Source organism: Centropristis striata, chromosome 9 (assembly GCF_030273125.1).
Source record: "Centropristis striata isolate RG_2023a ecotype Rhode Island chromosome 9, C.striata_1.0, whole genome shotgun sequence".
Taxonomy (NCBI): Eukaryota; Metazoa; Chordata; class Actinopteri; order Perciformes; family Serranidae; genus Centropristis; species Centropristis striata.
Genome location: NC_081525.1, coordinates 19,013,718 through 19,036,251, shown reverse-complemented (window position 1 = coordinate 19,036,251; position 22,534 = coordinate 19,013,718). Strand labels below are relative to the sequence as shown.

Sequence of the window (22,534 nt, the reverse complement as noted above, 5' to 3'; positions counted from 1 at the left end):
AACATGAAAAAAAGTAATGTCTGGTCCTTTTAGGCTGATCTAGTTAATATTTTACAGATGAAATGCATAATTCAAAAATTGTTGCTTGTAGTGTCAAACTCTTAGTTTCTATTTATATGGTTGCCTGGAATGGCCGAACTTATGGCTGGATCTAGAGAGGGTCTGTCATTTTTTTTTTACTTTACTTGAAGGCCACCATATTTCTCTGATCTGCCTAAAAAGGGAGGGGTGTTTGGAAGGGCTATTCAGTTTATTGCAATCTGCAACCGTACCACTAGATGGCTCTAAATCCTACACACTAGACCTTAACAGAGTAAGTGTTGACCAAAACAGAGCTAAAAGGACAGTCAAATAATGACAGCTTGTGACGCTCTCCGACAAGCTAACCAGCAGAAAAGCTAGTGAATCTGTAGCCTAATAAATTGTTTATTAGCCTAATGTATAGTCTACAAGTATTTTCAGAACACTGAAAAACATGACTAGAGGCTGAGAGGCGGACTAATGAGAGGGTTCCTGTCGGTGTCCAGCGTGATGACGTTCAATGTCCCCAACAACCACTGTAGTCTCATTGAGCCACTTTTTAGCAACTGCCTTTTTAAGGACATGTAAAAACTTCAAAATTCACACGTGGGGGTATTAACTAACACATTTTATGTTGAACAAGAAAACGCAAGTATCTTTTTAGCTTGTGTTAACCACAGACCTTATTTCAGGCATCTAACCACCAACCCATTCAAGATCCTCATTGAGTTTGAGAGGAAAAGTGCTAACTTACTTACTGGTTTAAGAACTCATTCCCATGGCAACCTATTGTGGCATTTAGCTCAAAGTGGAGTTGTGCCTTAGTACAGCTTCACAGAGCCACTAACCTGCCTAAAGACTTTTATGGTTGTTTTTTATTGATAGGACTATCAAACACACAGACCCATGCTTTTACTCTTATAATTAGCCAAAGAATCTCCATGGTATTAACATGCAGATCGCATTTTTAATACACGTAGCAAGAGTCAGTGAGTGCAACATTTATATGCATGACTTGATATGTATTCAGTGCATCCACTGAAGAACATTTCGCAGTAGACGTGTGGATAAACACCTGGTGGTCCTCTGGGACACAGTTATGTAACTACTGGGAAATTTATGAGACAGGAGAGCTAACACACTGTATATCCAGTCAGCCAGACAGACACTGTAGAACTGATGTGGAAAAGGGGTTTGTTTAACATCCCACTATATCACACACACACTCCTCTCCTCTGCTCCCCCTCATTCTCCCATGTGGAGGAGGGGACTCATGTTGCATTGCGTGCAGAGTTGTAATTTTGTCTTCGTCTGGACTTGGTGGCATTCTCTGCGCCTTGCCAGATCTCACTGATTTACCTCGAGACCACTCTTGAAACACTGTAACCACTGGAATTATAATACACACACTAATACGTGCTAACAAACACACTGCACTGTAATTACAGAGGATCAAAGTGAAACTCTGAGAGTCTGATAGTCCAGCTAATAGCAGACGACAGCAAGGTGGAACAAATCATGAGGAACAATATCAAAGAGTGAGCCCCGGGTTAGCATTGGGATCTGAAAGTTTTCATTTCTGCTCTGCGGTCATGAATCAGCCGTTGTCTGGGAGAATCCAGGTATTTGAAAGGAAGAGGAGAAGAATGTGACTGCTCAGTGAGTGATAACTTTAATATGAAAAGACATGTTGTGCCTTTTACAAAGTATTTGAAAGCATAGTTGCCAGAAGTGCCAATGTTTGCCCACACTTTGATTTGGTTCCTGGTCACGTAAATGGGTCAGTGTGTGTGTGTGTGTGTGTGTGTGTGTGTGTGTGTGTGTGTGTGTGTGTGTGTGTGTGTGTCTGTGTCTGTGTCTGTGTCTGTGTGTGTGTGTGTGTGTGTGTGTGTGTGTGTCTGTCTGTGTCTGTGTCTGTGTCTGTGTGTGTGTGTGTGTGTGTGTGTGTGTGTGTGTGTGTGTGTGTGTGTGCGTGTGTGTGTGTGTGTGTGTGTACACTAGTACTTCCTACATAGTGAGGACCATAATACATTTTTACCAGCTTAGTGAGGACATTTTGGGAAGTGAGTTTTAGTTTTAAGGTTGGGGTTACAATTAGATTTAGGCTATGGTTCCTGTAAGCGTTGGGGTTAAGCATTTTAGTTGGGATGGTTAGAGTTAGGGTAAGGGGCTAGGGAATGCATGATGTCAATGAAGCGTCCCCACAAAGATAGAAGTATCAGGGTGTGTGTGTGTGTGTGTGTGTGTGTGTGTGTGTGTGTGTGTGTGTGTGTGTGTGTGTGTGTGTGTGTGTGTGTGTGTGTGTGTGTGTGTGTGTCTGTGTGTGTGTGTGTGTGTCTGTGTCTATGTGTGTGTCTGTGTCTGTGTCTGTGTCTGTGTGTGTGTGTGTGTGAGCCAACCACCTGCTCAAAAAGACCTTAAACCAGATGGGGAAATTAGCAGCTCCCACTCTCTAATTGAGCAGATTATTACCCTGTGATTTAAGCCACTGTCCCCACCCTCATCTCTTTTTTTACACACACTTCTACACTCAAACACACACGTAGAGCTCTCTGATCCACGTAGAGCCACACACACACATGCACTCTCATTTCTCCTAGTCATTTATTATACCCACACACGCGGGCAGAAACTCCCTTTGGTGGTGACGAGGTGTTTCCCCCCCTCAGTGTGTGAGTCCTACACTCCTGCTGTTTGATCTCCTCACGCCTGTTAGCAGCAACATCTGAGGGACTTGTTGCTAAGACACAGTGCGGCCCACATGCCCGTTCACTAACACAGCCAACCACCCAGCTGACATGAAAGCACCCAGGAGGAGACAGTGTTTTTCATGCAGAGCCCTCTGTTCCACACAGTTATGCTGCCTGTGGTTTGCTCTGACCATGAAAAGTTTTCTTCATAAGTGGCTAAGACCACACCCTCCTCAACATGTGATTAATCACTCTCACTGTGAACACACAGGCTCCTGTAGCAGGGAAGGCCCAGGATACCTGCATACTGTACACATTACATTTTCTCTTGTCTTCATCACTTTCACCAGTTTGTTTTTTGTTGGTTTGCGTGGTTTGTCTGTTTTTCCATTATTTCTTGTCTATAACAGCAATTAACAACCAAGGTTGTCCCCATATATATGTAATTAATACAGCTGATATGACAGTTTTTAACCATGTTTACTGAAGTGATGTATAGTAACTGTATCCCACGTCGGACACCGTTCTGCACTTATATCCCTGATCGGACACATCTGCAATGCCACACTTTCCGGTGTTCCGGTCATTTCGAATAAGATCGCTGCCACCAGTGTAGGTATAATTGATGTATACATATTTAACAATCTATGTATGAAATTTAGTTTATGTACATGGATATTTACATGTCTAATTACAACACAAAAGTAATCAATGAGAGAAAACTGTAAGAACGCTCAGACGACACTGAGGCGACGATCTTAAAATTACATCTGTGTTTTTACTGCATTGTATTTTATTGTGAAGGACAGAAGTACGGTCCTGGTGTGTTGATAACGATGGTTGATAACGGTGATATTTATTTGCCTTACCCAGAAAAATCCAATTTCCCCCGAAGAACTCAGCAGCCCTTCATTGTTTTACAGCGAGGACATCCAAGTGTTCGATGTGGGATACAGTTAGCACACTGCTAAGTCACCGGCGTAAACCCAAGGCAAACGTATACAGTTAAAACGCTATACAGTCTGAAAGATACGGAGTTAGACTCTGGTTTCACACCACTTAATTAATTGGAAATCACTTATATTAGTAGCTAGTGTGAAATGTTGATAGAATGTTAGAATGTTGCTGTCAGATGTGGGATACAGTTACATTATGTTGTAAAACAGTGCATTATTGAGCCTTGCCATCAAGTTGGGTTAAATTAGAAATAATCTTAACGTAGAAGGTAAAAGATATACACTAAACGTGTTTATTCAGAATACCAATATTGAAAGAGTCCTGATTATTGTTTGTTTGTCATCAGGATAATGGGAAACCTGCTGGCCGGATTATCATGAAACTTGTTGGAAGGTTGTACTGTGGGCCGAGGGAGAACTCTTTTTTTTTTTTTATCTCAGAGTGGATCCAAATAACAGGGCAGATACACAATTTAATTTTCAGTTTTCATAACTTTGCAAGATAGGGCATTTGTGCTGTTTTGTGTGCTGTTGAAAGGGGAAAATCCCTTTCCAGATCATATCTCAACGCTTACCTGTTCGATGTCCTTTGCAACTTGGTGTCACACAAAAACTGGAGGCAGCTCTCAATGTGCTGTTAAAATGTGATAAGGCATTTGTGCTGCCTTCATGTGTGGTCAGAATAATGAGGAAAATGAGTTTCCTGAGCATATTTCATGGCTCAACTGATCCATTTCCTTTGCTCTCCATTGTCACGCAAATACTGAAAACTCTCAACATGTTTAAACTAGTCATTCTCAACCAGGGACTTCCAGGAGGTCCCCAAAACATAGTTTATTTTCACTCTTTAATTCACTGTAGACGTGAGCCCAAAGTGAGTAAGAGTCATAAGGGTGACTGTTCTGATTATAGATTTCACTCCCTCCACAGTTATCCCCTCAACTGTAGCTGACAACTGTAGAATTCTGGTCTTTGTTATATATAACCACTAATATCTTTTCAGACTGAGGTCCCTGAAGGCAAATGTTATGCAACTGGAGTCAGTGACCTAATGTGAATCAATTTAGTGATCCTTGACATGAAAAAGGTTAAGAACCACCAGTTTAACCGCTCTGAGTAATAAAATACAAAGACAATGCAAATGAGTGCATCATTGGCCTTGGCAGAGGTCTGCACTCTCCGAGGGCCATTCCAGTTCTAACGTGTGTGTGTGTGTGTGTGTGTGTGTGTGTGTGTGTGTGTGTGTGTGTGTGTGTGTGTGTGTGTGTGTGTGTGTGTGTGTGTGTGTGTGTGTGTGTGTGTGTGTGTGTGTGTGTGTGTGTGTGTGTCAGTATGAGGAGCATTGTTCTACACTTCCTAAAGAGTCTTTGAAGCAGTCCAGATTAACAGGTCTTGTGTTTTCTCTCAATCAGGCCACTCTGGAAAGGATTAAGGCTTAACACCGGAATTCAGACGACTGTGGACCGACTTGATCAGTCAGACTTTTCCCCGCTAGTTGCTTGAGGTTGCCATGGTTCCAGGTCCCTTACAGTAGTCATTATGGGCAAATTTTTCATTCAAACTCAGCACATATCAGCAATGAAAGTGCAAACAAATGTGCTGTGTTTTATTGCATGATTTATTTAGTATGCTTCCAAGGCAAGTGGTGCATAGATGTGCTGCTCCGATGGTTGCTTTTTTCTCAAAAAAAAAGAAAAAAGAAAAAGAAAATTGTTCTGCTATCTTTGGTGTGTTCATGAACTTCTGGAAACTATGTGGACCGTACAAAGATGTGATCTATTTTATTGCAAGCCTAGAGTTTTTTCTTTTTTATTCAATTTTGCATTTACAGAGAAGGTGTCACCCTTATATATATTTATATTTTATTTTTTTATTGAATTGAAAAAAAGAAACAAACGGCAAAAAAGGTAACAAAAACAATTTAAAAAAATAGAAAAACAGACCTAAGATATTGTTTTTCCAGTGAAGAGCCGAGGGAAGCCGTTAAGGTGAGCTCTGAAATCTGAACCCAAAGTTTCTTCAGTCAGTTGTTCTGACTTTAGTGGGCCTTTTTATTTTAACTTTCCCTGTCAGGAATTCATTTTTCCAATTATTCTAACACCACATGACTGCAGTACAAATTCCAGATCCTGCAATATAAAGAAAAGTGAAAAGTAATTTGTGTATCTGTGTGTTTCAAATCCACTCCAAAATGTGAAAAGTTCTCTCTCAGTCCATGTGACACTCTTCTACCAAGTTTCCAGTAGCTCAAAGAAAAATGTAATTCCGGTAAATTTCCAGAAACTTTCCATTGTCATTGAAGTTAAATATTACTTACCCCTTCCGGACCCTACCAAATCAAAAATAAAGTAAAATGACTTGTTTTTATGTGTCCTTTAAAAGACGGTTGCTAACAAGTGGCTAAATGAGACTACAGTGGTTGTCGGGACATTAAACATCATCACAGGGAGGGGAACTCTCACTAGTCTGCCTCACAGCCTCTAGTCGTGTTTTTCGGTGCCTTTGAAAACTGTAAATTATGTTATAAACAATTTATTATGCTATGGATTCACTAGCTTGTCAAAACTGCTGGTTATCTTTTCAGAAACCATCTGAACTATAACAGCAGTGTCGTTGAAGTCATGCGACCGTGGTGTTCGCTGAAGAAAATGCTAATGTTAGCTTTTCACTTCTGTCAGCTGCATTAATGCTTGAAACATAAAAGTGGTGTTAATTTGTGAAGACTATCATGCTGAACTAAAAGCGTAACCATCAGAAACGTGCGTTTGCCACAGAGCTCTGCAAATAGGCGAATTCTCAATAGACCCTGTGGCGATGCTGAATTCCAGGTTGGTCCAGGGTTCTAGAAAAGAAATCATCTGTGCACGTGATCGAGGAATGCACATTCCATGTAGGGGGCGAGGCCTCAGTAGCCCTGCAGTGTGCTATGTGCATGTGATTGAGGAAAAGCATAGATATTCAAGTGTACTTGCATGAAATCTGGTTGTTTTAGTCAAGATCATGCTAATGATGATGTGTTTTCCCCAGGGCTACAGGGAGGTGTAGTGGTTATCACTCACAGCAAGAGGGCCGCCGGTTCAACTCCGGCCTGCGGCTCTTCTGTGTGGAGTTTGCATGTTCTCCCCGTGTCAGCGTGGGTTCTCTCCGGGTACTCCGGCTTCCTCCCTCTGTCCATAAACATGCACTAAGGTTTAATTGGTGACCTGCGATAGTCTGGCGACTTCCCCGCCTCTCGCCCAATGTCAGCTGGGGTCGGCTCCAGCCCCCCGTGACCCAAGTGCGGATAAGCGGTTAAGGATAATGAATTAATGAATTAATGTTTTCCCCATCTATATTTAAGTTCCCTGTTAAGTGCCAACCTTCAATTTTGTAAAGTCACGGTTTATTCCTGTTTATTCCCATAAATTCCCGCAAATTCCTGTAAATTCCCATGGAAAGCTTCAAACTTTGAAAATTCCTGGGAATTTTGCAACCCTAAATTGAGGTAATAATTGGGCTGATTTATTCAGGTAGGTGCAGGAATGAAAGGCTTATGTCATCCTGCTGCTGTGACGTAAAAGTAAATGCATTGTAGCATCCTTTAACCTTATAAGTGCATGTTTCCTCAGCAGAGCTGTGTTTTATGTCGGTCTCATGTCACACCACGCAGACGTGACTTCCTCCTGACCTGGAGGTAACATAGTTGCCATGGTGACACTTAGCATCATGTCAAGGCAAAGGGGCACGGAAAGCACGTAGCTCTGAAAACACACTTCTGCCTTTTCTTTCACCCTGAGATACAGTAGCAACGATTTTCCTTGCCAGCATTCCACATTCTTATATAAAATCACATACTCTCATTTTTGTCTCCAACCAGAATAGAATTTTTGAACTGGTTTCAAAATAAGCCAGGATATTTATAAGTAGCCTCATTGTCTACATTCCTCTGATAAGTACAGAGCGATTAGTTTTGATTGTGGTGTCAGGCATGGATGGTGAGTTGTTGCAGTGTTTTGAGCGTTGTTGAGGAAACAGTGTGTCTTTTTCTAATTTAATGTTCCCTGTGTTCTTTAGCAGAGGCCATGTTGCCTGTAAGCAGAACAGTGTGGCGGAGGTAATTGTCTCAGATTGCTTCTTACTACAAATATTACAAAAAGACCAGAATAATTATTGAATCGTTCCTTCTAACAAGTATTTCCTGTGCAGCCAGAGCCAAATAGGAAATGTCTCATAAAGAGTTTCAGATTATTAAAACGCTTCAGTCAACATTATTGTATGAGGTTTTATTTTTATTTTTTATTACCATGAACATGAGGACTGTACTGTAATCTTTGTCAGTTCCATATGCATCATTTTGCTGCCTTAAATACTCAAATAAATTGTAAAGAAACAGAAATTATTGTCAGATTTTCACATTTCAAACATGTCTTAAACGACTCATGAGTAACAAACACTTCAGTCAGGGAAAAATTCAAGCTTGAAATATTGATATTTAATCAAAATCCCTTTATTCTGCATATCTCATTCAAAATTCTGGACCATTTATGGCATTATAACTGCGTTTTAGTGCAAAAAAGATATGTTTGGGGAGTACCTACTTCTAGCCTTGATTGTGCTGTTTCCATAGAGGTGCAGCACTATATATTGCTGTGAAAAACAAGGCCCCAGTGAAAAGTGACAGGAAAGAAAGACAGCCAGGAACTGCATGGGGTTCAGCGTGTTAATCTAAGGGTGAAAATAGTTCTCACCAAATGCACTGAATCCTGTTGGAGTAACACATGCTTAAAACTACAGTACCCTGCTAATTTTGCAAATATTTTCCCTTTTTTTTGTTTTGTATGCTTTTCCTAATTTTCCTAAAAGAGTCTTAAAGTAGCTGGTCATTTTTTGGCATACATCCGAAACAAACAAATGTCTACTCACTGCAATTGAAACGGCAGTAGATATGTGAGAAAGAAAAGAGAACAAATAGGAATAAGTTAGATCAAATAAATACAATCCAGTATTTCCTATAGGATTTTTTTCAGCAGCGGGGGTTATATGTTAACCGTCCCCTGGATGGTGTGTGCGTGTAAATATCATTCAGCGATTTAGAAAGTACGAAAATCGACATTCTACTGCAAAAAAAGCTTTAGAACCAGTGTTACCCACAGGATTTTCTGAGAATATGATGGGGGACCTGAACAAAGTATGGGGGTCCAGGGCATGCTCCCCCAGAGAAAAGATTTGCCCTAAAAGCCTAAATTTGGAGACCTCTTGCACATTCTGAAGCCACTATTCCATCTTAATAATTTCCTATTTAATTAATTATTGTAAAGGAGAATAAGGGTTCTTCTGTTTTATTCAAGGCGTCATATTTTGACAGTCTTCATGTAAATTATACAGTGGACTCTGTTAATATGTGCTCTTATTTTGAAAGCTACATGTGTTTGCTTTTATTTTGAAGGCGGGACTAACACGTTCTTACCGTAACGCTTAGCTGACTGACAACATTGTACTTCTTTCTCTTTCAGTAATGTAAGCAGCCATTAGCTCTAACCAGCATCTTACCTCACTCAGAAACTGGAGTAATGCTAACCTAACCTATCCTAATCCTAATATTTATATTTTTCAGTAAGAGTCGTACAGTCACTGGTCATGTTTTGGCATACATTAGAAATAAACAAATGTCCACTCACTACAACTGAAACAGCAATAGATATGTAAGAAAGAAAAAGAGGACAAATTAGAATAAATTAAATAAGAAGATCAAATAAATACAATCAAAACTAATTAAACAATAATAATATGTGGATAAATTGTTTCAGAGTTAAGTGTATGAGGTCAGCACAAGCAGCACATACTCATATCACACAGGAACTCTGAAAGTAAAGTCTGTCTGAAAGGGCATCCAAATCTTGTAAACGTTCTTATCAGATCCACGTACAGCATAGCAGATTTTAAAAAGCCTCAGGTAAGACATTATGTTCTCAAGCCATGAATTAGACTGTGTGGGTGGGGAAGCTTCCTAACATCTAGCTAGCAGAGTGGGGAAAGCCAAAGTATTACGTTTAGCTGAATGCGTTCTCAGTGGCACCTCCAAACAGAACTGCTCAAGGGCTTGGGTTCATTTGTACAGTTCAGGCTGAGATAGTGTTTCAAACACATCTTTCAAAATGTTTCCTAAGCTGGGGCACAGCCAGTATTTATGTATCAATGATCCATGTGCACCCTTATCGCAGCTGAGTTGACTTTAGATCATTTCTCTTTAGAAATGTGGGCTCTGTGAACTATAGTGACAAGAACACACATCAGGTGCATCGAGAAGCAGGATAGAGTGTCTAATTCATAGATATCTCAATAAGTGGCTGTTTAACAGTTTAAAACCTCCTAGACAGTGAGAGGATTTATATATGATTCAAGAACTAGTGGGCTCGTGGCTGAGGGCCACAGATGAAAAGTATTGAGAGATTATGTAACAAGGAGTTTGTTAACAATAACAAAAAAAATACAATGACACCAGTGTTATTCATAAAGGCAAAAACACTGATTACAAGTAATTTTTCCTTTTCAGATGTACGTCATCTTCACTGAACATTGCTACAGGACAACTTTTAAATTCCTATTTTTTCACATGACAATGTTTATAGAGGCTAACAGTGAGATTCCGAGAGTTAGGATAAATAGGAGCCAGAAAAAGTTCCTCCATTCTTTCCTTTCTTACTTTAGCTCGGTTTTGCTTGAAAAGAATCGCCACGTAACTCATTAGCCCCTTTCATAATGCCGTTTCATGCCGGGACATTTATGGCTCTGTAATGTCTCTCCTCCACTTTGAACGCACCAGAAGCAGGATGCCGGGATCAAATGATCCCACCAATTTTAAGCCAGGTAGTCACAGAGGTGGAAAATTGGTGGGACTGTTGAGAGCGGGACCACTATGTAACGGCCATCCCGGCAAGGCGAAATATTTGACGTCACAAGTGACGTCTAACACACATCTCCCACTTGGTCCGAAAGTCATTGAATCACTGTTCAGCTGCACAACAACTGCGGCCGCCGTCGCTAACTGTGCACAGCGTCCGCCAGTTATTGTAAACAAACCAGCATGCTAACCATACACGTACTGTCCGCTGCTGATCGTAAACAAACCAGCATTGCTCCGTGTCCGGTGCTTGTTGTAAACAAACGGAGGTCGCAAACTGAACACACACTGCTGCAGCACATACACTCTGTACTGCTACAGAGCTAAGTGCAGTTTATTAGCACTGTGCTACTGTGCAGCACTGCTTCTGCTCTGTTGCACGTCACTATCGTCTCCTCCTACCTTGTTCCGGCGAAAAGCCGGCACAGATCTTTTCGGCAATATAGCTGGGACATTTGTGGGACCACACTATGAAAGGGGCTAAAGACTAAAGCGGTAACTTCCTTGCATCTCTGCATTCACTAAAAATTAAGTAAGTGAAGTTGAATTATATCAATGCAAACATTGAAAAATTTATTCCAAAATAAGTAAATACATTTTTACCTACCCCTACTGATAATGTAGGTTGCTACTGTCCCAAGTTTTAAATGACAACTTTAATTCTGCAGCTTCATCCTCCATTGCATCACTTGCAGTACTTAGTTTTGGTTTTGATTAATCCCCATCACCTCCATTCATTAGTGATACATTCTTCTGAGCCTCTGGTTGGTAGCTTCAACCTTCTGAGCGTCACAGACCTCTTAGTACTTATTGCTCACCTCCGGCTCTGTTAGATCTAATTAAGCAAACCCTCAATCAGCCATTTCCTGCCTGAACTCTTATTGGTCTTCCTATCACGACCAAACTACATTCTCTCTCCCTAATCTCTCTCTTTTAGCAGCACAGTGCTGAGTCAGTCTTCAAAATTACTTTGTCAACAAGCTGTTGAATGTACAAGTTCTTTAAATGGCATTTAGGATGTTCAAATGACACGTACTTACTCATCACTTCCCATGAGTCCATAAAGATGCACACAGGTGCTTATTAAATCTGCATTTATCATGCACATTATTTGTACGAATTGGAATTCAGCTGCGTGAGAGACATCAGACAGTGTGTGCTGTTGTAAATGTGCCGTGGTGCTGTTATGGTGGGTGGCGTGGTGATGTCGCGTGATATGATTTCAAACACAGGTGTTCAGACTCACAGCCAAGCCTGGATGTTCCCCAGATCAGCACCTGGTTCTGCTCCCGCTCAGGATCTGCAGAGCCACAATCGACATCTAAACCACAGATTGTTTAAGGGGGCGGCGGGGGGACTAGATCCAACAGTCTGGCATAGCCCCAGACCTAGCCCCGGGCCTGCACTGTATGCTTTGGCAACAAGTCAACCAGCTCCCTCGCAGCAGACACGCAAGCACTCGAACAGATTTACACACCTACTTTGCACTTATTCAGCCACTCTTATTACAGTGCACTTCTGCCACGAACACATCCGCCCAAGCAGTATGTTTCAACACTTGCTCCCCCTGACAAATATCTAAATTTACAGCATATTTGCATGTTATATTTCCATTTTCTTGTCTCTTCGACAGTATAAATGCTCAGAGACAAACATCGTTGTTTGTTTTGTAGGATGCCTTTCTCCTCTGCGGGCGTCTGGAAAGATAAGACCCACATCTGACTGAGTCTTCACGCTCTGCTCCGTCAAATAGCCCGGCTGTTTTCCTTCAGAGTTTACCTCACAGCTAGAGCAGCACAGGGGAGCAAACCACCGGGCCAGACGCTTTACATTCCCCAAGACAGAAACTCAAAACAAAGATCAGCCGTGCTAAATTTGATATCGCCTATATTGGAAGGAAAAGGAACTAACGCAGAACAAATAAGAGATTACAGCCTGACAGAGTCGAGCTGCTTGGCCTGTGTAATCTCACTGTGCTGACATTGATGTATGCCTTAACATATATATATAATGTGCCAAATAAAAATGCATGCAGGTCAAATTCCAGGCTTGTGTCTAGGAGTGACCCAGCTTCCCTTAAAATCTACTGAATATACATTCTCTAACAGTATCTGTGTTTATTAATGCAGATTTTTACCACATGTCCTGTAAATGTTAGATCTTATCATTAATACTCTCATGGATGTATGTGTCTGTCTGTGCTTTCAGTCGGGCTGTGTGATATGTGAGCTCATATGCTGTTATATAATCTTGAGGTAAGAGCTTTAACTGAGTTTCCGGGGTTTGATGGTAACCCTGTGGCGGCAGAACTGAAGCATAGTCTTTTGAGTTGAGCTTAATTAGTCCAATCAAAGTAAGAGTGCCTGGCAATTCAAGCCACCTTTTACTGAGAGCAAGCCCTACAGCATTCTGTGTTAATGGGCGATGGAGGTATCCCAGTGTGATAATATTTTCTATGTTGCTCCATTCTGCATCAAGATTTTTAGCATTTTTATTTCTAGATTTTTACACTATTGCTGTTTTTAGCCATGTTAGAAGCAGTAGAAAGTAGGAAGAATCCTTCCACTGGCTTTTCCTTTAGTGCCAATTTAAGCAACCTTTAACAACATTTATATAAAATGTCTCAACATGACGTGGTACAAACATTATAGTCCTCCTCAGGTTTGACTATATTAACTTTTAGTAATAACTTTTCATACATTGCCTTCAGGTCAAAGTTTCTGCAAAACTTCAGCATCAGCTGTAGTTTTTGTTTAGTGCTAAAAAGCAATATTTAGCATGCTAATACACTAAATTAATATGGTGAACGTGGTAAAAAAATTATACCTGACTAACATTAGCATTGTCATTGTGCACAAAGCATTACAGTAGCCCCTTTCATAATGCGGCCCCGCAATTGTCCCACTATATTGCCGGAAAGATCTGTGGCGGCTTTTCGCCTTAGGGCGTTCATAGTGATCCTGAGAAAGCATGATTTTCGTGCCCTTCATAGTGCAGTCCGGCGTTGTGGAACAAGGTGGCGCAGTGATAATAAGTGACACAGTTAGCTTTGTAGCAGTACACTGTGTATGTGCTGTAGCAGTTTGTGTTCAGTTAGCGACCTCTGTTTGTGTACAACAAGCACTGGACACTCTGTGCAAGTTAGCGATGCCGGTTTGTTTACGTCATGCACAACGTCCTGTTTCATAGTTATCCCACTTCCAACAGTCCCACCAATTTTCCGCCTCTGTTACTACCTCTGGAGGCGGAAAATTGGTGGGATCATTTGATCCCGGCATCCCACTTCGGGCGCGTTCATAGTGGAGGCGAGACGTTACAGAGCCGTAAATATCCCGGCATGAAACAGCACTATGAAAGGGGCTAATGCCTAAACACAGCATCAAAGAAGTACCATCATGGCTGTAGACTTTTAGTCTGGTCCCATCCATTTTATTTCATACGCTATACTGTAAGTTGTGTGATGTTGTGTTTGACCTATACGATGTCTTATTGTTATGCTTCAGCGCCGGTGACGGCTGTGGTGAGAGACGTTTCAGGTCCGTCTGTCTGTTCATGATATCCATATCTCAGGAACACTTTAGGGGAATTTCTTTAAATTGGCACTAATGTCAATATTGTGCATGGTCTGTTTCAAATAACTAAATAAATATAAACAGGTTGGTGTATAGTTGTATTCTATACAGTACTTGTTATATCACAGAGTGGAATGACAGAGCCCTGAGAGGAAGAAGACATGAAGTGGCTCCTGTAGCTTAATCTTCTTATCGCAGCAGCCAGTTCAAAGCATCTGACTTGGAGGAAGTTGGAGCTTAAAGTTCCAGGCTGTGAAAGTCTGTCATAGGCCGAGAATATTATTATTATTCTTTTTAAAATGCATATATGATACATTGCTGTGCAAGAAACCATGTTACATAAATTTGCTGATTTGCTGAGTCATCAGTGTCCTTCGTTATGAGCCTTTCAGAGTTGGCTTGTAGGAGTTTTCAGCCTCACTTTTATATCTTCTATAACACAGCTGAGCTACATTCCTGAGCAGCGCCAGGGGAAAGCGCAGGTGCCAGTCGACCTACTTTGCCAACAGTAAACTGTAAACTGCCTGCTTGGCCTCTGTCTTTTTTATTTCTCTGTCGCACCATCCTCTCACTTCCTCCCTGTTTACTGTCGCATTCTTAGTCTCTTTTTCCTACAAGCCCCTTCTCTCTTTCTGTTTCTCTCCTTTTATCTTATGCTCTGTCATTTGGGGTTTATTTCGCAGCAGGTCTTTGCTTCCCTACGCACTTCTTTAGAAAGGAGGGAACATTAGCTTTTGATTAGGCAGCAGTGTTTTCTGCTGGAATAAAGGAGGTCTTGTCTTCTCGCTGCCATGCGTTAACCTTCGTAATTGGTTTCAGCACACACCCAGCTGAGAAAATTACCTGCAAAAAGCAAGATGTTCCATCTTACATGCTATTTTTTGCAGGTGTAAATGTTTTCTTGCATGTTTAGCTTTTCTTGTCAGGTCAGTTTTATAGGAAGGTGGGGTGTTTCTAATTTTATGTGAATCTGGTGTGCAACCTGTTGCACAACAGTGTTGCATTTTCAGTTTTTTAACATTTACAGTTTATTATCGATTTTTCTCTCATGTCACACTATTGACATGGTTCCATTTATTGGTATTAATAATAGTGCTTATGTGTTGTCAGGTTGTGCGACCCCAGAGGAGCTGACCATAGAGCGTGCTCATTCTGCTGTGGAGGAGATGTTCGAGACCCTCCGAGGTTTGAGCCACTCCAGAGACCACCTGAAGCAGCTGCGCTCCGTCTACACCGCCAGCGATGGAGTTCACCAGGTCAACATTAAAACACACACACACACACACACACACACACACACTTTGAGTTGCAGGATGGTGTAGCAACATGTCTATTAGGGATAGGAATAATTAGTCGCTTATCAATTAATGGTCGTTAAGAATTTGGTTGATTACATGGAAATTTTAATCGATCTGTGTATTTTTTTTATTTTAATTGTATCTATGACAGCTTATCAGGACTCTGACTCACTGAACTGAAACATGGCTGAGCGCTCAGTTCTGCGGCTGTACATGAATAAGCCAATGAGCTGAAAATTAAGTTGGATAAAGCTACAGTTTGCAAACTGGAAGTTGCAATAACAATTATAAAACACAGAGAAATACAAGAATATTAATTTAAGCAAAACTAGTTTACTGTATCAAACCTTGCTGGCATGAATTACTAGGTTTAACGTTATTTTATTTTTATTTAACACAAAACACACTTAAATATGCAAGATTACTGTGGAAACTAACCTCATGCCTCTTCGTGGGGGCTAAAACATAAAACATTGAACTCTTTGACGTTATCTTTACAGCTTAATCTCACTTGATTCAGTTTTACGATCGACAGGAAGTCTCTTTTCGTTCTTTATTCTCTCTCTTCTCTATTCTCTGATCTTTACGGTCAAGACAGCAACACACATATCAATCCACCGTTGCAGCTCAAAAAACATATCTGTATTCCCCTGCACTCCTATGAAAGGCAGAATATTACAATTGTTGCGTACACACAGTTGGTTTATTTGCACTCATGCAGTTCCAATAACACAGGCACAGATTCAGCAGAGCAACTCTGACCTTTGTTGCTTTTGTCCATCTCCGGCTTGCGTCACACAGGACACAGCACTGGGAGGGAGTTCACTTTGAGAGCCTCTTAATAAACGTCTGGTCCTTTGGAGCTTATGTAACTCAGAAGGGCATCTGTGTGTGTTGGAAGTCTTTGTCTGCATGCAAGGCTCTTCCCTTTTCTTTCAGCACAATCAACAGATGCTTCACCGCCACTGTCCTTCTCTCTGATTGGCTAGTTTGTTCAGAGAATTATAGGTCATGTGCATAAAGGTTAGTCGATGAAGGTTCAAGACGCTTTTTTTTTTCTTTTGAGGTTTTACTTCGGCAGATATAAGGCTTACAATGCTTACAGCATCAGTACTTCTGTGTCCTCCTTCTTTTATTCTTTCTTGAACCTCCTTTACATTATATTGGTTGAGGTTGCTTTATTGATTTATTTTTTCCAAGTCTTACACAAGCCTTTTATCCAGTCATAAAGCCCTGAACTGCAAAGTTATTCTCATTTGAGAAAGTTGGAGCTTGAACACAGAGATTCTCAAAGTTGGGTCAAGGAACCCCCAGGAGCATGTGACACTCTGCCATGGGGTCTGTGAAATGTTTTCAGATTATTTCATTTCAATTATCAGGACATAAAATTATATTGTTTGATTTTTACAAATAGTTTAACAAATAATATTTTCATTTTTAAGGTAATTTATAGCATTGTAATCAAGCAAATCTATCTATAATCAAGTTTAATATCTCTTGTGTTGTCTTATAATTAAGATTATATTAATGTAATTTAAACCATTAGGAATCTCTATCTTCTCTGTCTTGTCAAGGGCCTGGATTGAAAATAGAGAAAATAGAAAATAGAGTTTTCTGCGCGATATTGGCATAAAAGACTATTTCTTCCCTTTCAAATATTTTTGCCACTTACATTTTGTATTCAATAACGTTGATTTAACCCTCCTGTTATGTTAGTTTCTCAGGAACAGCAATAATGTTCGTAGGTCAATTTGACCTGCAGCATGTTTAATTTTCCAAAAGTGACAGAAACCAAAAAATCATGATAAACAATGTTTATATTTTAATAATAACTCCTTTACTAACCATTTCAATCAATATTTAGTGCAATGTTGTTCTTTACCTCTCACAGATCATGGCTCATACATTGGAAAGACCTACATATAAAATACAATAGCTTTACATGACATTGATTTATTGAAAAATGTATTTTAGATTTTTTCTTTTATGGAGTGAGTTGATAAACTACCACAAGTCACTTCTTCTGTTCAGGGTCAGGTTGACCATTGAACAGTATCTATGTAATATAAACATTTAAATATGTGAAATTAACCATTTTCATTTTATATGTTGATTACACTGATCAAACCAAGCAGAAGTTTCATCCCGAAAAAATACTTTAAACTATTTTTTTTAGATTTTTAAACTTTGAAATGGGTCAATTTGCAACATAACAGGAGAGTTAAAGTTGAATTACAAAATGTGTTCATATGAGGGGCTACAGAGTGTAGCGGTTAGCACTCTTGCTTCACAGCAAGAGGGTCACCAGTTCGACTCCGGCCTGCGGCTATTCTCTGTGTCGTTTGCATGTTCTCCCTGTGTCAGCGTGGGTTCTCACCGGGTACTCTGGTGATTCTAAATTGTCTGTAGGAGTGAATGACAGTATGAATGTTTCTGTCTGCCCTGTGATAGTCTGGCGGCCTGTTCAGGGTGTAGCCCTGCCCAATGTCAGCTGGGATCAGCTCCAGCAGCGTGCAACCCGAGTTTAGATAAGCGATTAAAGATAACGGATGGATGGATTTTAGGATAGATACCAGGGTTTAATCTTTTCTAACTTTTGGCAGGAAAGAGAATAATTCTATTTCCCCAAATGTCAAACTGTTCCTTTAACTGTTTGCAGCTACAGCATGGGATCATAAATGCAATACATAAAGTACATAAAAATTACTTTCCTGTGCTAAATCTGAGTAGAATTTCAACCTAATCGCCAAAAAGGTATAATGCAGAAAGTCAATACTCCATCTCTTTGCAGCTGAACTAAAATGTCATGTCATCTTTGTGAAAACGTGTCAATGTGTGTCTGATTGCGAGGCTTTGTTTGTGCATGCATGTGAGCAGCATTGTGTTTTGCTGGGACAGAACTGTCTGTCCCTGCTGTGTTATGAAAATGATTTCCTATAAAAGGAGAACAGCATGATATCTTCCAGCTACTGGCTCTTCTTGAGAAACATCAGAGATCCATCCGCCTCTCTCAGCGTGCATCTCCTCCACCAATTAAGCCAATAGCTGTCGGTCAAGATGTCTTCGTCTCATTAAAGATTTCCTTGAATGGCAGAGCCATCTTCGCCTCTGGGTTCAGGCTTAAGTGAGAGGTTTTGACACAGGTCAGAACCTCTCACTCTTGTCTTTTTTCGTTATGTAACTTGCTGATTTTTATTTCTCACAAAGCGTGAAATATTATTTGTATAGCACCTTTCAACAACAAGGCAATTCAGAGTGTTTTCCACAAAAACATCAAAAGCATTGGAAAAAGACATATATAAAATGACATTCAAAAGCTGAAAACAAGGAGATAAAATATTTAAGAAAACATATAAAAGTCTTCATTCTTGATTTTAAAGCATTGGAAAGATACGTATATAAAATGACATTTAAAAGCAAGCAGATAAAATATTTTCCAAAAATATCAAATATCAAAGGAATAGAAGTCACAGTGCAGTATTACTGAAAGGCAGTGGCAAACAGAAAAATATTCAGTCTTGATTTAAAAGAGTTGAGTTTTCTGGTTTGTTCCAGATATGTGTGTACGCTGCCTTTCCATGTTTAGTTCTGACTCTGGGAACACAGAGCAGACCACTCCCAGATGATCTGATGACTCTGCCTGCGTAGCTGTGGGTGGATGGGATTGTTTAACATCCCCCCCATGTTTGCATAAATACCACTGAGCACTGTGTGCTATTAGCTTCAGCAATTAAGCTTTCATTGTTCATTTAATGGCACAATGAGTCTGATTTTCCCTAGCGGTTTGGAAACACAGCATTCAAAGTTTGCCCTCCTCCCCAGTTCAACGACACCAGAAGTGGTCGGTGCTCGCCAGCAGGTGAAAGCCAACCCCAAGTTTACTCTCATTTTGGAACTAGCTTTGTCTGTTTGGTATATTTTATGTTTATGTTTCATGTCCACCAATTTTGTAGCTTCCTCTTGGTTGCATGCTTACAATCTGGTACGTGAGTCCTGTTCCATAAAGCAAGTTTACCAAATAAACCAGGCTTATTTTGGTTAGTCTGGCTCATATTCAGTTGATATTGTTCCATAAAGAAAAAAAAATTCAATATAGTTCAAGCTCAGTGACTATGGCAACTTCTAATGTGAACTATGTTGAATTTACTTTAACCGAATGAACTGAAAATTACTCAGACTAACCAAAATAAGCCTGGTTTATTTGGTAAACTCACTTTATGGAACGGGCCCCTATGGGTGGTAAGTGATCATTGAGAAGGATTATATTTGTATGGTGCTACACATCGTTTTTTAAAAGAATCCTACTCAGTGTGTCTTTTAAAGGAGCATTGTGTAGTATTAGGTGGTATCCAGCAGGGACGTTACAAACTGCAACCGACTGAAAACACCTTGGGCCACACGCGATGCAGTGGTTAGCACAGCAAGAGGGTCGCCGGTTCGACTCCAGCCTTCAGCTCTTCTGTGTGGAGTTTGCATGTTCTCCCCGTGTTAGCATCGATTCTCTCCTGGTCCTCAGACTCCCTCCCGCAACGAACGAATGCTCCTTTTTCATGCATGTCTGAGAACCTATGGTGGTCAGGTAAAAACACAAAAGGCCAATCAATGCTTGGTTTGTCCGTTTTGGGCTACTGTAGAAACATGCTAGTGCAATGGCTGATTCTGTGGAAGTGGAGCCACTCCCTATGTAAATATGAAGCGTTCATTCTAAGCTAACAAACACACACTAATTCTTGGCTTCAGGTGTTTATAAACTAATGAAATGTTTCTGCCAATAGATCGCCCTAAATCCTACACACTACTCCTTAAATGCATTTATCAAAAGCAAAATGGTTTTAGGAATGTAGCTCAGAACATCATAATTTCTCCAATGGCCCCAATCACACTTTGTTTATTCCAATCAAAATTAATCAGCAGACTGCAGCACTTGCATGCCAATACTGTCACATGTATGCTGTGGAGCCGAAAATTTCACATTTCCTGAGCACATGTCAGGCTGTGAGGGGCTGAACACTGTAGATTTTCCTAGAAAAAATACATCAGTGAAGGCTTATTGATTTACCGTGTAACAGCTGGAGACTAATGCTATCTACTCACTTCAGCGAAGGGGAGGGGCTTGATAACTGGTCTGAGAAGCACTTAATGATGGCTTATTAATTGCGGTGTGCCATTACACTGAAATTATAGTCTTTTGAGTCGTACGGTTAAGAATGAGACAAGTGAAGACACACTGACAATCAGAAGCCAGAGCAACAAGAAAATGAGTCATCCACATCTACACTTACACGTGGACAAGCACTCGGAAGAGCATGCACACTTTTGACTACCTTGGCATGTGAGCAGAAGCTTTAAGCTTTTGACTGGCTATGTTGTAGCCCAATGGCCTCAACCCAAGCGACCCAGGCCCGTAAAGTGAAGCGAATGTGAAAATGCCCTAAACCTGCATTCTTTCTAGTGGCCATAAGGGGGCGACTCCACTGGCTGCAAAAAAAAATAAGTCAGATTGTTTAGAAGTCTATGAGAAAATTACCCTACTTCTCACTTGATTTATTACCTCAGCAAGCAGTATTCTAATGAGTTTATGGTCTCAATCATTAATTTCAAGTTTTCTTCAATACAGCATGATGTCCATTTTTTTAATTATGGTCCCTTTTAAACACAGCTCTAGTCGAAAATGGGAAATAGAGTAAAATAGACGATAAAGCAGGGTATGCTATAGGTATGAGTACATGAAAATTGTTCATGGCATTTTGGTCACCTAAAAATATCTTGTTCAGCATGGAGTTGCGCAAAAAGACAATCTGTTCATTTTTTCACCTTGCTAACCAACATAACACTAGCTGTTAATTTAGCAACACCCCCTTGTCCAAACATGGTCATTTATGGCTCTAACCATGATGGCGATGGCCAAAACGCCAAACTCAAGGCTTCAAAATCGAAGCCCACAAACCAATATCACGGTGACCCCAACCACTTCTTTAGATCAGGTTTTTTAGGACTGATCACCGATCACCTAAAGCCTCACCAATCCTATTACCGATCCCATTACCGATCAGAACTGATCGATCACGTGGGACGATATTAATATTTATATTTTACTCTTGTTTTCCCCCCATCAATTCCTCCACTCATGCACAGGCCTATAGTCTTTCATTTATGTTAACCTTGTAATCATTTATTTAATAGATACTACTAGATTATCTAGATTGACCTTTATTTATTGCATAGCAGTAACTTTAATATTCCTTCATAGCAGCAGTGGCACTGTGGAAAACAATATGCCAAAATGGCCTCTATAGGGCAGTCAAGAACAGGCAAGAGCTTAATGTTGAAAGTTCTGTCATTTATTGATACTATCCATTTTAAATGGCTGTATTGTTGCATATATCGTATAAAATAAAATTCAAATAAAAATTGAGCCTATTTAACTGGCTAAACAAACTCAAAGTGCCAGTCTGAACATTGGTGGCATTATTGCACATTGTTACACAGTACAGTGTAACATATTATTATTGCTCACTCTCACAGTAACATTTCTCTAAATGTCTAAACGCTTGCATAAATTGCCGCTAGCGTGTGTGACAGCAGACTCACTCAAGTTCCATATGGCAGACATGCTGTGGGTGTGTGTAGGGGCATGCAGGCTGCGTGACCACAACACAACACTTCTTCTTCGTTTTAAAGCGGCAGCGTTTCAGTGCACTACTGCCACCTTTGGATCCGGAATGTATATCACACCATAACAAACACTTGTAAAGCACATGTATAATGCGATCGGATCAGTGATTTTAACCTTTGATCTGATTTTTCGATCAATCGTTTTTTTATCATATCGGGTCAATCCGATCAGTTGCCAATCGATCGGCGTCATACACATGGTGACTACATCCACATTAGAAAACAAATCTTAAACACCCTGCAGAGAACCTGCAAATTGCCATTTTACTTTGGTCTTTGTATGCAATAAAACTAATGAAATATAACATGTTAATCAGTGAGCTTTAGAAAAGCACATGCTGTGCTCTTTCTTAAAAAAGTGCACCGCACGTGCACAAAAGAAGAAGAGTAAAAAAGAAAAGAAAAACCAGAGAACAGTGCACGTGCTGATTTGAAGTGAGCG

The 22,534-nt window shown here is 40.3% G+C and overlaps 1 protein-coding gene across 1 annotated transcript in view; it reads left to right on the top strand.

Annotated features, from left to right (window-relative positions):
* The window catches only part of scfd2 (sec1 family domain containing 2), a 125,352-nt gene that overhangs the window by 87,043 nt on the left and 15,775 nt on the right, over positions 1 to 22,534 (top strand). The window contains exon 6 of the mRNA XM_059342135.1: positions 15,230 to 15,375. Within this exon, the coding sequence (XP_059198118.1) occupies positions 15,230 to 15,375 (146 nt within the window). The remainder of the gene's footprint in view (positions 1 to 15,229; positions 15,376 to 22,534) is intronic.